The sequence below is a fragment of the Corticium candelabrum genome, chromosome 16 (genome assembly GCF_963422355.1).
Source record: "Corticium candelabrum chromosome 16, ooCorCand1.1, whole genome shotgun sequence".
NCBI lineage: Eukaryota > Metazoa > Porifera > Homoscleromorpha > Homosclerophorida > Plakinidae > Corticium > Corticium candelabrum.
The window spans coordinates 1,056,937-1,072,042 of NC_085100.1; the positions used below are offsets into that span (position 1 = coordinate 1,056,937).

The window sequence follows — 15,106 nt, forward strand, 5'->3', positions numbered from 1 at the left end:
ATACCACACGCTTGTGCTGTTCTGCCAAGTTCCCGTGTAAGACAAAATCGTTACTGGAGAGGATCTAGATTGTCCCATTCACTTTTTTCATTTACTAAAGCCCATTCAATACTGTGGTTCATTCTGGTTTCCTTGTTAGTGAAGTTAACTTCTCATTTTAAGTTAATTGTGCTTCAGTAGTTTCTCCTTTGTATTCCTGTTTCGTACTTCACATGTCCAGTTTTCCCGTTTATGGTCCATGAGATGCAGGAGCAGAGCCTGCTAAAGTGCACTAAATGTTATTTTTGCGGCCGTAGTAGTCAGGTGAGGGCGGTAGTGTGACAGTGAGTTGTAATAGAGGAATGTGTATGAGTACACCTGTGGTTACTATAGAGGCCCTAATTCTTTGCAAACTCATTCACCACAGCTGCTCTAGGGTATGGTTGTGCTCAGATCTTTGGAGATGCTTAATCCATGGTCAAGTTCATTGCTAAGATCAACCATACAAATGATTTTAGGTGATGGAACAGATCATGGTAGACTTCTTCATACACATCTCGCTATAGCTACATACTGTACTAGGGGAGGGCCTGTGTTTCTTGAAGACACAATTGAAATAGTTCTTGTGCTCGAGACTTCTAGTTTTCTTAGGTTTGCTGATATGGAAAAACTCTATGCAATTGTTTCACCTCTAGATCCAATTAATTAAGTATGCATTTTGGTATAGGTTTTAATTAATCTAAGAAGGGTATTACTATTTGTATCTGAGTTAGTTTTGTAATGTAGATTTTTGCTTTTTACTTGTTATCTATGTAATAGAAAACAAGCTATGAAATTCACGAATGGCACTGTCTATCAAATTTTATGAGAATAACGTAATACAGTATGCAAACTTGATACAGAGATTAACCAAGTTATGGCAAGGTTAATTAATTTTTAATATGCAAAAGGCCGTTTGGTTAATCGATGTGTTCATTTAATTAATGATTTATTGTAGCAGTATTTGCTGCGCATGCTCAGCTTCAAAGTAGCTGCACGTGACCAATGGAATGAGGATTTAGAGTCACGCGCTTGCATACTTGCGTTGCACTTCGACCAGCGACGAGCGACTTGACAATGGTGAAGCGTTATCTTAACCAAAACTACGAAAAACTTCGGAAGGCGGCTCGTGCGGGCGGTCGTCTGTTCGAAGATCCCGAATTTCCAGCCACGTCCTCTTCACTGTATCTAGATGGCCACGAGAACTCCCGTATTGAGTGGAAACGACCAGGCGTACGTACAAACAGACTGATGACTGCAATACCGGGATTACCGCACGAATGTTCATTTGGTTGTAGGAAATTTGCAGTGAGCCAGCCATTGTAGTTGAGGGAGTGGAAGGTAACGATTTGAATCAAGGTGAAGTTGGTAATTGCTGGTTTGTCGCTGCGTGTGCCTGTCTTGCGCTGCACAAGAAATTGTGGAACCACGTTGTTCCGAACGTAAGCGATCAGGTTAGTTGTTAGTGACAGTTTGCGTTGATATGGTGTGACGTCCGTAATTATTCTAATTGAAACACCTCTCTTACTGAAGCGCCATTTGGAGTTGCAATTATTTAGTAGGCTCTAATTAGAGCTCCTTTTGGAAGCAAAATTATTTTTTAGAGGCGCTTAACTAATTAGAATCATGGCAAACAAGTAAACAATGGGTTTTGATTGATGCCTAAATGACGCCTCACTGATGTATTCTGTAACATTTTCTAGATGGTAATTGAAGAACAGCTTTATTTAAAGACTTGCAAAGCACAGGGTAGGGTGCACCTAACATTTTCCTAGGTATGTAGTACCATATTCGCCCGTAATAACGCCCTGGACATATAGAAAAGAAACTTTTTTCTGGGTGTATACTAGGGCATGGGCATTTGCTAGGGCATGGGCATTATTTTGGTCCTAGTGGTATACATGGTCACAAAATGCATCTAAATACTTGAAGACAGAAATACCACAAATGCTTGCAATTATCCATTTGCAAGATCAAAGGTACTGGTATCCATGCAGCATCAACATACATGCCCGTCAAGAGCATCAAAGTCTTTAATTGCAACGAAGACATGAGTCTAGCAGTAAGCACTTTCACTCAACACTGACACTAGCTCATCAAACGCACACAGTTGAGATGAATGTTCTGCAAACCCCATTTTGTTTTGTCTGCGCATGCGTATCCTGGGCTTATGGGCGTATAGTTGGACATGGGCGTTTTTGGGCTGAAAGTTCTGACCTGTCGCACATGGGCAAGGCATGGGCATTATTTGGATATGGGCGAATGGACTTGTGGAGCGATAACTAGTTTTACTGTGTCAGTAGGTGCCTCGTTTGGTTAGTTAAGCCTCATTCACAGTATTGATGCTGACTCTGAAGCTGGAATAGGATTCATTTTTATAATTTCCAGCTTCAGCGTCAACATCGGTGTCAGCCTCGTATTGTGCACCAGGCTTAATTAACATGTCCAATGGAGTTTTCTGACCTTGTACTGAAACGCCAAGTTTTGGGTAGACAATACGTATTTGTTGAAACCTTGTCATGGAAGTAAACATGCAAACTTTCTAGTAATTTAGATAAGTATCTAACCCTGGTAGGTAGTCGTGATCAAGACAATTGAAATGTGCAGTCTAAGAGTCTAAGTATGCACTCAGTTCTGTTCGCTCAAGTCATATGCAAGCATGTTTCGATTTCCGAAGATCCCAAGCTAAGAAGAGAGTGAGAATTGCAAATAGGAAGGACAATTGCAGAGACGTTTGTGTTGTCCTGGCAACTACTACTGAGTACGACGCATGGACAGGAGTCTGTAGTAGCCACTTTTAGCCTGATTGCTTTGAGATACGTACAGCCAGGTCTATTCAAGAGCTTGGTCTGAGCTGTAGAAGAGCGAAATTGAGGCCACCATTTTTGATCTACCTGCTTCCACACTTCAAGATGGTAGCACTCTGGAACCTTCGTAAAAGAAGAGGAAGGAAATGAAGACTCTAGTGCAGGACTAAAAGTACTGCAAATGGCTAGGAGAAGTCAGGCTCTTGATGACTATCTAGAGACTTGTGTCTACTAAAAGTAGGTATGTGTGCTTGATCGTCTTGTGTATAGTGAATGCAGTCGTATGCATTACAGTATACTGTACAGTGACGTTAAACCTTGTGTCAACGTGAATTCAACGTGCGAACTTTAACTCATTTTGTTCACAAACAACACTAGCCAGAGTTTTGCTCGAACTCACCAGTACACTGTGCCACTATTGACAGTATTGTTGCTAGTATTTGACATTATTATTGCGTCATTATTTGAGACAAGCAAGTACGTTTTGACAGCACACGGACTCCACACAAGTACGTATCCATCATCTCACAATGACCCGCAGCTGAACCTGTGATGGTTGTTTACTTACCCAGATGTGCATCGATTACGTTTGCTACTCCTACTTCTACTTGCGATGGTGACAGGCTATTGGGTAGCCTGTTCTCTTCCTCGTCCGCTTCCAAGGCAGTAGGTGATCTCAAATCTTCAGAGACACTGTCACTGGGCTTGAACCTGTGTGGTCTAGTCACTATAATGGCTCCCAGCTGATCTTCTTCATCTTGCGATTGATGCGATGACGGAACGTTATCATCATGTAAAAACCTCCAGAGGACTCTTCAGAAGAATACCTGTTGCTACCGTCACCTCTACCCTAGCAGCATTGCCTTGGATATGAAGACGTAGTCATTTTTACAGGTCGCTAACTAGACATATGCATATGCATTTCCCCTCTGTGACGTTACATTACACCACGCCCATTACCGGAACTTGAAGAACCAGGAGCAACTTTGACTTGCTATTTTTCAGCGAAGACTTAACTTAAAAATCTAGAACTATTTTCCTGTCATGTATGCAACTACAGTAGAACTATCGATTTCCAACATAAAAGAATTTTTGATTTTTGTGTTTGCAATTACCCTTTAAGAGAACGTATAGTTTATTCGGTGGACTAGAGGGCATGTGTTTGTGTAGCTGTCTGTGTTGTGATGTAGCTTATTTGTGTTATTCTAGGAATGGGATGCTGATCATCCAGAGAAGTATGCTGGCATATTTCGATTTCGATTTTGGAGGTTTGGAGAGGAAACAGAAGTTGTAATTGATGATCGACTTCCTACTGTTAATGGACAACTTATTTATGTGCATTCAAAGCAGAAAAATGAATTCTGGAGTCCTCTACTGGAGAAGGCTTATGCAAAGTATTTTTTATGTCAGTTTGTTGTGTATGAGTTTTGCTGTGTATCTTTTGTGTCAGATTGGCAGGTTCCTATGAAGCACTTGATGCAGGGAATACGGCAGATGCTTTTGTTGATTTTAGTGGTGGAGTAAGTGAATTCATCAATTTAGAAACAGGTGGCTATGCAGATGATGAGGAGCAGCGAAATCTTCTCTTTACTGTAAATGGCTATATGACGATGGTTTTGTATATGATGTAATTATTGAAATGTATAGAATGTAGAGAAAGCCATGAGTCATCAAGCAATGGTCAGCTGCTCAATTCGAGCTGAGGAAGGAAAACGAGAAGCACAAATGGAGTGTGGTCTTATAAGAGGTCATGCGTATGGAATCACAGCTGTGAGGAAGGTGTGCTAGCATTTATATTAATAGATTCAAATAGTTTCTGTTTGAGAAGACTGCTTTTTGTTAGGTTGTAATAGAACATGGATTTTTCAAAGACAAGAAGCTGAAGATGATTCGAATTAGAAATCCATGGGGTGGCAAGGAGTGGAATGGACCTTGGAGTGATGGGTTTGGATTTTTAGCTGCTGAATTTAGGTGATACATAATGTATACATTGATGTTGAACTGTTAGGTCAAATGAATGGAAGAGTGTTCCTGAGTCTGAGAAAAAGAAAATTGGCTTAGATTTTGAGGATGATGGAGAATTCTGGTATAGCATGTTCACAGCTTTTGTACTTTTTGTTTCTTGTTTTTTCTTTTGGTCTAACATGGACTTCACATTACACACGAGACTAGGGTACCGTAATTGCAGTCGAGAATTTGTTTAGATTTTTAAGGCAATGGAGAGGTTGTTGCTAAGGCAGGTTTGATTAAGGTTTTCGTAGTAATAGCTTAGTAAAATTTTAGATAGCCTAGTGTTGTCGAGTTTACTTGGTGTTGTGACAGCCTTTATGTATTACCCATAAATTTTGTGCAATTTGAGAAACTAGTCATAGTGTTATGAATCAGTTTGGAAAGTGGTTTGAGGAGTTCAGTGATATTGTTGTATTACTTGTAGGATGAACTTCACAGACTTTGTTCAAGTGTATACCCACATGGCTGTGTGTCGTTTGATCAACACATCAATTTTCAGCTTTCAGAAGACATGGCATGAAATGAAGTTCTATGGTCAGTGGGGACGTTCGTCTGCTGGTGGCTGTATTAACAACAAAGACACATTTTTGAGAAATCCACAGGTAAATGATAGTACTCAGTCTCTGTTTAGTAGAGTGCAGGAGATTAGAGTGCTGTTGTTACTGTAGAGATAGACCAACTTGCTTCTTGTGACTGATTTTATTAGTTCTTACCTCGTGTTTGTAGTATTCCTTTGACGTAAGAGAAGAAGATGAAGGCATGGCCATGCTGACTGTGCAACAAAAAGACAGACGTGCATTAAAGAGCCAAGGAGGTCACAGTGGAGATAACCTTTCTATTGGTTTCCATGTCATGAAGGTACACTTTGTATATTCAAAATGAAATTTTCTTAAAGATAATCAATTTGTATAAAGTGCAGTGCACCTTGACTTAGTATGTCTGTTTTGTTTCATCTCTTTTTTAATTATTTTAGGCTGAAGAAAATAGGCGTTACCGAATGCATTCCATTCATGAAACGGCAGCTACTGTGACATACACCAATGCACGGTCAGTGTTTGGACGGTTTTCACTGCGTAAAGGACGATATGTGGTGTTGCCATCTACCTTTGATGCTGGACAAGAGGCTGACTTTATGATGAGGATTTTTACAGAGAGCGACTCACGATCTAGGTACTGATTATTGTATTGACATGTTAGGGCCACTTCTTTCACATACTGTATTGACATTGCTGTGTAGGCCTCTTGTTAAACATGCTCCATCTCCAGTTCCTTGCTATCGGGCATGTTGTTCTCGTTATCCTCGTGTGGTTGTGGTGGTTGATATAAAGGGCTGTGATGGAATTGAGAAAGCTAACACATTTGGCAGTGGTAAGTTTGTGATTGTTGTTGACCAGTAGTGTAAAAGTGTAGTGTTGTGTATTTGTAGGATCTGATTCTTATGTGATTGCTCAATGTGAAGGAAAAGAGGTCGAAACATCTGTGCAGAAAGACACTCTGGATCCTGTGTTTAATGCACAAATGATGTTCTATGTGAAACGTCCAGACAGAGCTGAGTTGGTTTTGCAGGTATTGATACATTGTTGTAACAATCAATGTATTGTCATTCATGCACATGCATGCAAAGGCAGCATTCTAAAACCACATTTAAATTTAGCATGGTGGAAGTATAAATTAGCTAAATTTTGTACACATACTGACATACTGACTTACTGACAATTATTATAAGAACACACACAAAATATGTATGACTCGTATGCATGGTTGTCACTGGCTGTTTTTTTATTTGTAGTATCTATTGTAATCTGAAATGAATGTTCTGAATATAGTTGTATGGTGTAGGTGTGGAACAAAAACGTTACACTTGATTCTTTCTTGGGTCAGGCGACTGTTAGATTGGAAGTTGATGCAGGAACCAAACAATACACAAAAAACTTGATGGGCAGAAGAAGTAAGAAAGATGAAGCAACCAAAGGCTCTATTTTGTTTACTGTGAAAACGACCACAGATTTAAGAAGTGTCTAGAACCGGTGACATTTCTTTAATGCACACTGTTGCTCTTTGTGATTTGGTGATCTCTAATAATTATTGTGATTATTATCTCTTCCATTGACACTTTGAATTTGCACAATTATGTAGGGTAGATGTTATGATGCCGACATCTGATTTAATGAATTTCTTACAAATATACCATGCAGTGGCACTCTTGATGTCATTTCCAGATTCATTTCACAGCTGCTTTAGTTTATGGGGTAATGTGCTCTCAGTTAAGGTGGTAAGACACTATCTCCAACGACAAACAGACCAACTACAATCACACCAACATCCACTTCCACAATATCAACTACAATGCTTGACACAACTGCTGGACAAGTCCGAACAACATTTTCCAACATTACAGTTGCACAGGTCAGTTGTCTGAAGCAGCACAAACTGTGATTCTTGGTTTTCACTATTATGTTGGGGTGTTTCCAGTTCCAGTCAAACATTTCCAGCTTTAGGCAAGCAGTAGCTGAAAGTGTGTCTAAGGGTGCGTTCGAATACTAGTTCCAGTTCTAGAACTGGAACTGCCAGAACTGTTGGAACTCTTGCTAGCAATCGAACGCTTAGAACTGTCAGCAAGTTGAGCATGCGCAAAGGCTCATACTTCCGGTTAGCGTCAATTCGAAGTAGCATGACGTTTCGACTCCATTTGTTGTAGTCTGTTCGAACATCAGCAGTGCTTTCGCTTTCGGTTTTTTGGAGCTGCTCGCGCCAAGAAGGTCACTGTAATCAGTCCCAAATGTCGTTCTTCTGGTGTTCTGCAAGCCAATGGTCGCCACAAGTGTTCATTATAACAAAGAAGAAGGTCCACAACGGCCTCAGCATCTGTACCCGTCATTTCACTTCGTCAACCTCCGGGAATTTTGCATTTAGGGCGTGACAGTTCCAACAATTCCAGCTCGCTAGGCAGAACTGCTAGAACTGTTCTGACAGTTCTAGAACTGTCAGAACTACCAATCGAACGCTATAGAACTTTACTCCCCCCTACAATTCCAGTTCTAGAACTAGTATTCGAACGCACCCTAATCATTGCATTGGAAATGAAAATTGTCAACAATCAACAAGAAGAAGGTATTTTGTTTCCTAAAGGCTATTAGGATAAGTTAACAAATGGTTGATAAATATCTTGCAGGCGTGCCAGCTTTGACTTGTCATTATCATATCAACTAGTCAATCTGGATCTGATGTTGTAGTCACATTCTATGTTGTCAGTCCCAGTGGTGGATCCATCTTGCCTGCAACTGCTGTAGCACTGGCTATTCAGACTGACAATGCAAAAGCCAGGTTTCAAGCCATTGGTTTAGTGTTAACTGAAGTTGTTGTAAGTGAAACCAACTACTACCCCATCCACTGAGCCTCCCACTGTAGATACTAGTCTGACAACAGCACAGAAAGTGGGAATTATAGCTGGTGTTATTGGAGGTGCCATTGTCATCATCATGATTGGCTGCGTTGTGTATTTCATGTAAGAAACTTGATTCCATCCAGAATAAGTTAATTTTTGACACTGTTAATGGGTTGATGCAGAAAAACGTCAAGAAAGTTAACAAAAAGGTAACACCAGTAGCAAGTGATGGTGATGAGGGGTTGCTTCTTTGTCCAATGAAACACCCGTCAGGTAGAACCTCTGGAAGTGCTTCAACAGAAACAGCTTGATGAAAGTATGATTACATTATTCATACTTCAAGCTAATATACTGTACTAGCTCTGTTGCTGTTTGCTAAAATAACAGCATTAAGTGTAATAGATTTCACAGAAATGCAGAGAATATATCAATGTTAGTGAGAAAGTGATAAGACACATATTATAAATCAATCTTTCCACTAGAATGTGATTTTTGAATTGTTGTAAGTCTAGCTGGAATTTTAAGAAAGTTTCATGACAAATGATCAAGAGCTTCTAGTTCCAAAACTAGGGTCAAAAATATAGTGACTACAAAAGTATGTCATAAACATAAACCCTAGCTCTTTCTCCTCTTCCCTGTTCCTCCGTCTGAAGTTCCTCCCACACATCTTTCTTCTCTCCTAGCTATCTACTCCTGTATGTTCTCTTGTATTAAGCCATTCTGATGTGTAGTGTAAATATATACTAACCTGAGTTTAATTGACACGTGTCTATTTTTCTAAACGATCTTGTAATATCTATACTTGCTAAAATAGATGTTCAAATACTGTTGTCTACTAGTAGTCACATCCATAGTTAATGCGTCACCTTCACACTTGTAGGTCACTTTTTAGCTGAAGGAGACAGTAACAGGGTGAGTTCTGCTTCATCTATCATCCCGTCATGATTCACATCACAGAGACTAAGAATAGCCTGATGGAACTCCTTAATTTCTTGAAAGTTAGGTTCCTGCAAAGTGTAATTGTACATTAATATTAGCAACCTATAATCAATATCAAATAATCAAGGCACGAACTTTCAACAGTATACAGTTTGCTTGCCAGGACCTGAAGTACATGTGTATGTGTAGTGTTTGAGTATTCAGGTTACAGTATTGCAAACATTTAGACAGAAGTATTTGTGTTTCAAATCTATTAATCAATTCATTTGATAATATTCGATCTTAACAGAGCCACTCTGTTTAAGTAATCCATACAGTTCTCAATACAAAAAAAGTGTCACCCGGAATGTCTAACATGAAGTTATCCAATTCAGGCTTTAATTCATTTAATTCTACATGTACTGTGTTTACCTTGCCCTCTGCCTGTAGCATGTCCCTCAAAAGAGCCATCAGTTCTGCTCCAGATATTTTACCATTATTGTCCTACAATTAGATATCAAATATTGTTCCAACTACTTCTACGATAAGTGCACCTGGTCATAGTGCTGGAAGAACTCTGTCATTTCGTTGCGAGTCAGTTGTTTCTTACCCTTTAATTCATTAATTACATCATACATGGAGTTAGGCAATACACACACAAGCTTAAGTTAATTGTCAACCTTCAACTTCAAGATGTAGTTCTCCTCCACTGGCAAGACTCTAGAATGTTGTGAATTCTCAACAGCAAATAGTTCCATTACACCTGGTTCTTGTCTTACTTAGCTAGTTCATTTAAATCCAAACATCCATCATGATTTACATCAAACAGTTCCAACTAGTCACATCAAATCAATACAAGCATTATGAGATTTGCCATTCCCATACACCATCCCACAAGTTGTCAATTAAAACAGAATGTTGTATGACAGAGATGTGTCTTACTCATACACAACAGCTACATCTCATGCCATACTAGCTGGCATGGGAACCTACCATTGTTTGCTCATAGTCATCAATAATCTGGGGGGAGATGTCTTCCTTATTGGTTAGCATTAAATCTCGAATAAATCCCTGCTTCAAAGCCACCTTTTAGAGTTTTGTGTATGCACACAATATAGAGACTTTGCCTTCAATTCATCTGCCTCGATAAAACCGCTCCTATCTTCATCATATTGACGCCATATCTAAACAACAGTTCTCATTGTTCATACATGTCTGTAGCTATCTGTTGGCTAATGTATGTGTCTATAACAATATAGCTTTTAGTAACTTGCTTTTTTCTATTTGTGATCACACTATTAGTTTGTATGTCTCCTATGTTTCCATTTAGTTGCTTGTCATAAAGTAAACTGTGCCCTGTTTTCAAAGTTGAAAGTTTGTGTGTCTATCTGCTTTTCATTTTTTACATATATATATATATATATATATATATATATATATATATATATATATATATATATATATAACATATATATATATACTGTTACCTTGCATACAGTAAATTTACCTGCATAAAGTCGACACTAGAGAGGTTTATTTTGCCTCGAAATCTTAGTAAGAAACTCTCTTCTGTTGGAAGGATCACAGCCAGCTACAAAGTTTTCAGCACATAGTTATTACAATTTAATGAATAACGTAATTATTAAGCAAGATTTGTCAGAACAACTTAGGGATGCACTGAATACTTTAAAATCATTTCCTATCTTTACTTTAACATTTCAACTCAAATCACAATTTAAACCTTAATTAATTTTTTTAGTAATACAACATCTGATCTGAGTATACATGCACCTAAACATGCATCTAGGTACGCGTACCTCTTCCAATGAAATTCGACCGTCATAATTCTGATCATATTTCGCAAGAAACTTTGCTTTGCTAGCAGCCAATAAGGACTCATCAATCTCCTGCAATGCCATCAATAGTGTCCATTATATAACTGGTACGAGTAGGCCTCTCACCTGACCACAATGATCAGACAACATTTCCTTCAGAAATGCATCTAGCTCATCATTCTCAATGTATCCGTTCCCTGCAAGTAGGTATACAGTTACAGTTGTAGATATAGCATGCCTCGAACTGCAAGACAAGACATTTCACCTACGCACGCGCAACTTACCGTCCGTGTCGTAGTGACGCCATGTGCGCAAGAATTGGGTTGACGTTAGTTGTCTAGTAGTATCAGCGGGTGGGTTATCGGTCTTCTTCGCCCTCGAAGCTTTCGCTGTTGCCATTTCGATTACACCTACGGGATCTTTAATTAATTAAAAGGTAGCCTAGCATGTGGCGTAGGAAGATGCATAGGTAACATTGTTCACGAGCGGCGGGAGCTGTACCGTGGAAGTACGTCGGCTGCCAGACCGTAAACAGATTTGCAAAAGACAATGGCACAGAAAAGTTCAATTCCTACACTGAGCGAGGGGACTTCAGCCCAGCTCCCAGCCCCCCAGCTCCCAGCCCCCATCTCCCAGCCTCCCATCTCCCATCTCCCAGCCCCCCCCATCTCCCAGCCCCCCCCATCTCCCAGCCCCCCCATCTCCCAGCCCCCCATCTCCCAGCCCCCCATCTCCCAGCCCCCCATCTCCCAGCCCCCCATCTCCCAGCCCCCCATCTCCCAGCCCCCCATCTCCCAGCCCCCCATCTCCCAGCCCCCCATCTCCCAGCCCCCCATCTCCCAGCCCCCCATCTCCCAGCCCCCCATCTCCCAGCCCCCCATCTCCCAGCCCCCCATCTCCCAGCCCCCATCTCCCAGCCCCCCATCTCCCAGCCCCCCATCTCTCAGCCCCCCATCTCCCAGCCCCCCATCTCCCATCCCCCCATCTCCCAGCCCCCAGCCCCCCCATCTCCCAGCTCCCAGCCCCCCATCTCCCAGCCCCCAGCTCCCAGCCCCCCAGCTCCCCCGGTGTGTCCACAGACGACCAGCTGTGATCTTGTAAGCAGAAAAAATTATTTGAATCAAAGGCAAAGTGATTGCTAATTGTAGTAATGGTACAGAATTACGTTGTTTGCATTCTTTACGTATTTATTGGCGTTTTCCTGCTAACAGGTAAAACTAGAATCACTGGACGTTCAATCTTTGAAAATTTTGTAAATACTATTCACTTAACAAAAAGTAAACTCTTTCATTACGTCCTAATAAGAGACTGGCTAAAAGCCAGATGTTGTTTTCAGGCTTAGTAGGGTTTGACTCTTTGTATTATAGTTATAGTAATACACTGATGATTATATATAATTACACATAGGTAACATAACACTAACATACCACATGCCACATCCCCCTTTCCCAGCTCTGTAAAACATCTAAAACTGGTGTAACTCTAACACTATATAGTCAAACTTTAAACTATAAGTCTAGTTTCTGCGGTGGCTTGACAGCTCGACCACTTCTTGTTGTTGTTAGACCTGGTTGTATTGAAGGTGGATGTTGCACTGTACTTTCTGTTGGTTCTTTTTTCTTCATTTCAGTCTTCTGTTCTTCTGGTACTGGTTCTTTTTGTTGATGATCTCTGACTATGTGTCTTCTGTTTCTATGAAATTCTCCTGATGGTGCTGCTACTGTATATGATCTTGGTGTTTTAGACTGTTGTAAAATTGACCCTCTCTCTGTTCTATCAGGAATCCAAACTTTTTCTCCTTGAAATAATGGTGGTAATTCTTTGGCTCTCTGGTGTTTGTCAAATGTCTCCTTTGTCTTCTGTCTCTGAACTTGTTCATTGACTTGTATATCTCTGTAGGGAACACGTTTAGGTAAAAGAGTAGCTAGTGTGGTTGGGACAAAACTTCTCAGTTGTCTACCCATTAGTAATTCTGCCGGAGAATATCCATTTGACAGAGGAGCTGAACGATAAGACAACAATCCCTGGTAAGGATCATCACTCTTCGTTAGTAGTTTCTTCATAGTCTGTACCATTCGCTCGGCTTCTCCATTCGATTGGGGATATCTCGGACTACTTGTTGTGTGCACAAAGTCGTACTTTTTTTGCAAACTTTGCGAATATATCAGAGGCGTGCTGAGGACCATTATCTGATCTGACCTTATCTGGTATGCCGTGTCGAGCAAACATGGCTTACATCTTGTCTATTACTTCTTTGGAAGATGTGCTTGACAAGGAAACGACTTCAAGGTATCTGGAATAATAATCCACGACTAGTAGAAAAGACTTCCCTCTCCATTCAAACAAATCAGTGCCCAATGTTTGCCACGGTCGACTAGGAAAAACAGTTGGCAACAAGGGTTCGACTGGTATAGGACGTTGTTTGCTGCATATTGAACATTGTTCAATCTTATCTTGTAATTGTGATGCAATTCCTGGCCACCAGACTGCTGAACGTGCTCTCTCTCTCTCTCTACATTTGGTAATGCCAAGGTGTCCCAAATGAAGCTTATGCAGAATCTCTGCTTGCATTGAGGTAGGGATAACCAGTCGGCTACCACGTAGTAATAGGCCATCTTCCACAGACAGTTCTGATGAAACTGCCCAGAATTTCTTGATATCTCCTTTGAGCTTATGTTTGGGCGGCCATCCATTCCTGCAGAATTGCTTCAGCTGGTAGCTTGTTTCATCTGCATCTTGTTGCTCTCTTATTTTGGCCAAAGTTTGTGTTTGCACCGGTAGAGAATCCAGTATGTGATCAACATACTCGTCAGATGAGATTGCTACTTCCTGGCTTTTAAACTTGCTCGATTTTCCTGGAGTGGACTCCTCGATAAGGTATCTGGAGTGTGAAGGTTACGACCTGGGACATGAGAAATAGTGAACTGATACTGCATCAGTCGTAATCTGAATCGCTGAACTCGTAAAGGTGGTTCTTCCAAACGTCTGTTTGAACTCAGCAATGACAATGAAGGCTTATGATCAGTTTCCCCATGAAATGTCATTCCCAGTAAGTAGTCACAGAATCGATCGCATGCCCATGTGATAGAGAGCGCCTCCTTCTCTATCTGCGCATATCTAGCTTCTGCACTGGTAAGTGACCTTGATGCGTATGCAATTGGTTTCCATTCTCCATTGTCTTGCTTCTGTCAAATAACTGCTCCTAGACCATATGCCGACGCATCTGCAGACACAGCTGTTGGTCTGGTTGGAGAATATAAAGCTAAAACTGGTGGTTGAGACAGATCTTCGATTGTTTCAAAAGCACGCTGTTGACTGTCTCCCCACATCCACTCTGACTTGGAGGTAATCAAGGCTCTCAATGGGTCTGTTTTCTCAGCTAATCTTGGGAGAAACTTTCCCAGTTGGTTTACCATGCCTAAAAAATCTCCTGACTTCTGTAGGAGTCGACGGCTGTGGCATCTCCTTAATTGCATTAACTTTGTCTGGATCACTTCTGATACCTGTATGATCGACGACATGATCTAAGAATTTCACTGTGTTTGTTGAAATTATACACTTCTCTTGGTTAAGTGTAAGACCGGCTTGTTGTACTCTCTCTAGGACTTTCCGAAGACGTTGCTCATGTTCTGCTTGTGTTTTCCCATAGACAAGAATATCATCCATCAAGCACAGAGTTCCTGGCAAACCGTTGAGTGTCTCTGACATTCTTTTTGGAATAGCTCTGGTGCCGATGTTATACCAAATGGCAATCTGTTGTAGCAAAATCTACCAAATGGCGTTATAAATGTCGTGAGTAAGGCAGACTCGTTTGACAGCGGTATCTGCCAAAAGCCACTATTCGCATCGAGCTTACTGAAAATGCCAGCTCCTTGTAACTGAGCTAGAGTGTGTTCTACTGAAGGTAATACCATTCTCCCTCTTTTTACACTCTCATTGAGTTTGGACATATCAACACAAATTCTCACGTGACCATTAGACTTAGGACAATGACCATTCCTGAACACCAATCTTGATCTACTTTCAAAATTACTCCCTCCACTTGCATTTTCAGCAGTTCATCCTCCACTTTCTTCATCAAAGGGATAGGTATTGGTCTGGGAGTGGACAGGGCAAAAGGCTTTGTATCTGAT

General features: G+C 40.8%; 3 protein-coding genes and 1 pseudogene across 7 annotated transcripts; 1 reads left to right on the forward strand and 3 right to left on the reverse strand.

The window, feature by feature from the left end:
• Nucleotides 1–1,022: 1,022 nt before the first annotated feature.
• LOC134192015 (calpain-5-like) lies at nucleotides 1,023–7,042 on the forward strand. The gene is made up of 13 exons (XM_062660682.1): nucleotides 1,023–1,251; nucleotides 1,317–1,472; nucleotides 4,035–4,219; nucleotides 4,276–4,417; nucleotides 4,473–4,604; nucleotides 4,669–4,769; nucleotides 4,834–4,911; nucleotides 5,260–5,437; nucleotides 5,562–5,693; nucleotides 5,809–6,005; nucleotides 6,073–6,203; nucleotides 6,262–6,401; nucleotides 6,675–7,042. The coding sequence occupies exons 1-13, from the start codon at nucleotides 1,096–1,098 to the stop codon at nucleotides 6,855–6,857; spliced, it is 1,911 nt and encodes a 636-aa protein (XP_062516666.1). The 5' UTR covers nucleotides 1,023–1,095; the 3' UTR covers nucleotides 6,858–7,042.
• A 1,645-nt stretch (nucleotides 7,043–8,687) lies between these two features.
• On the reverse strand, nucleotides 8,688–11,450 carry LOC134192333 (calretinin-like). Of its 5 annotated transcripts, XR_009971931.1 has the most exons (13): nucleotides 11,258–11,448; nucleotides 11,100–11,170; nucleotides 10,956–11,045; nucleotides 10,646–10,729; nucleotides 10,266–10,322; nucleotides 10,132–10,209; nucleotides 9,918–9,973; nucleotides 9,819–9,858; nucleotides 9,693–9,749; nucleotides 9,571–9,642; nucleotides 9,087–9,227; nucleotides 8,969–9,025; nucleotides 8,695–8,913 (listed from the first exon to the last, which is right to left on the reverse strand). XR_009971931.1 is itself a non-coding variant. In XM_062661059.1 (12 exons), the coding sequence occupies exons 1-11, from the start codon at nucleotides 11,370–11,372 to the stop codon at nucleotides 9,102–9,104; spliced, it is 846 nt and encodes a 281-aa protein (XP_062517043.1). In that variant the 5' UTR covers nucleotides 11,373–11,448; the 3' UTR covers nucleotides 8,898–9,025; nucleotides 9,087–9,101. The 5 variants fall into 5 exon arrangements, 2 of the variants coding, with proteins under 2 accessions (XP_062517043.1, XP_062517042.1); XR_009971930.1 differs by having other exon boundaries at nucleotides 8,704–8,913; nucleotides 8,969–9,227; nucleotides 11,258–11,445; XM_062661059.1 differs by having other exon boundaries at nucleotides 8,898–9,025.
• Nucleotides 11,451–12,323: 873 nt separating this feature from the next.
• On the reverse strand, nucleotides 12,324–13,202 carry LOC134192302 (uncharacterized). The gene has a single exon (XM_062661025.1). It carries the CDS (start codon nucleotides 13,157–13,159, stop codon nucleotides 12,482–12,484), a length of 678 nt encoding a protein of 225 aa, XP_062517009.1. The 5' UTR covers nucleotides 13,160–13,202; the 3' UTR covers nucleotides 12,324–12,481.
• Nucleotides 13,202–14,302, reverse strand: LOC134192425 (uncharacterized protein K02A2.6-like; annotated as a pseudogene).
• Nucleotides 14,303–15,106: the final 804 nt, after the last annotated feature.

Excerpts from the sequence above, each read along its gene's own strand:
- LOC134192015 (XM_062660682.1), top strand. The coding sequence starts at position 1,096 with ATGGTGAAGCGTTATCTTAACCAAAACTACGAAAAACTTCGGAAGGCG. Across the intron at positions 1,252-1,316 it reads TTGAGTGGAAACGACCAGGC|GAAATTTGCAGTGAGCCAGC; the intron begins GTACGTACAAAC and ends ATTTGGTTGTAG. Across the intron at positions 4,770-4,833 it reads AATGGACCTTGGAGTGATGG|GTCAAATGAATGGAAGAGTG; the intron begins GTTTGGATTTTT and ends TTGAACTGTTAG.
- LOC134192302 (XM_062661025.1), bottom strand. The coding sequence starts at position 13,159 with ATGGTCCTCAGCACGCCTCTGATATATTCGCAAAGTTTGCAAAAAAAG.
- LOC134192333 (XM_062661059.1), bottom strand. The coding sequence starts at position 11,372 with ATGGCAACAGCGAAAGCTTCGAGGGCGAAGAAGACCGATAACCCACCC. Across the intron at positions 10,730-10,955 it reads GTCGAATTTCATTGGAAGAG|CTGGCTGTGATCCTTCCAAC; the intron begins GTACGCGTACCT and ends AAAACTTTGTAG. Across the intron at positions 9,974-10,131 it reads ATGACTATGAGCAAACAATG|TTGGAACTGTTTGATGTAAA; the intron begins GTAGGTTCCCAT and ends TGATGTGACTAG.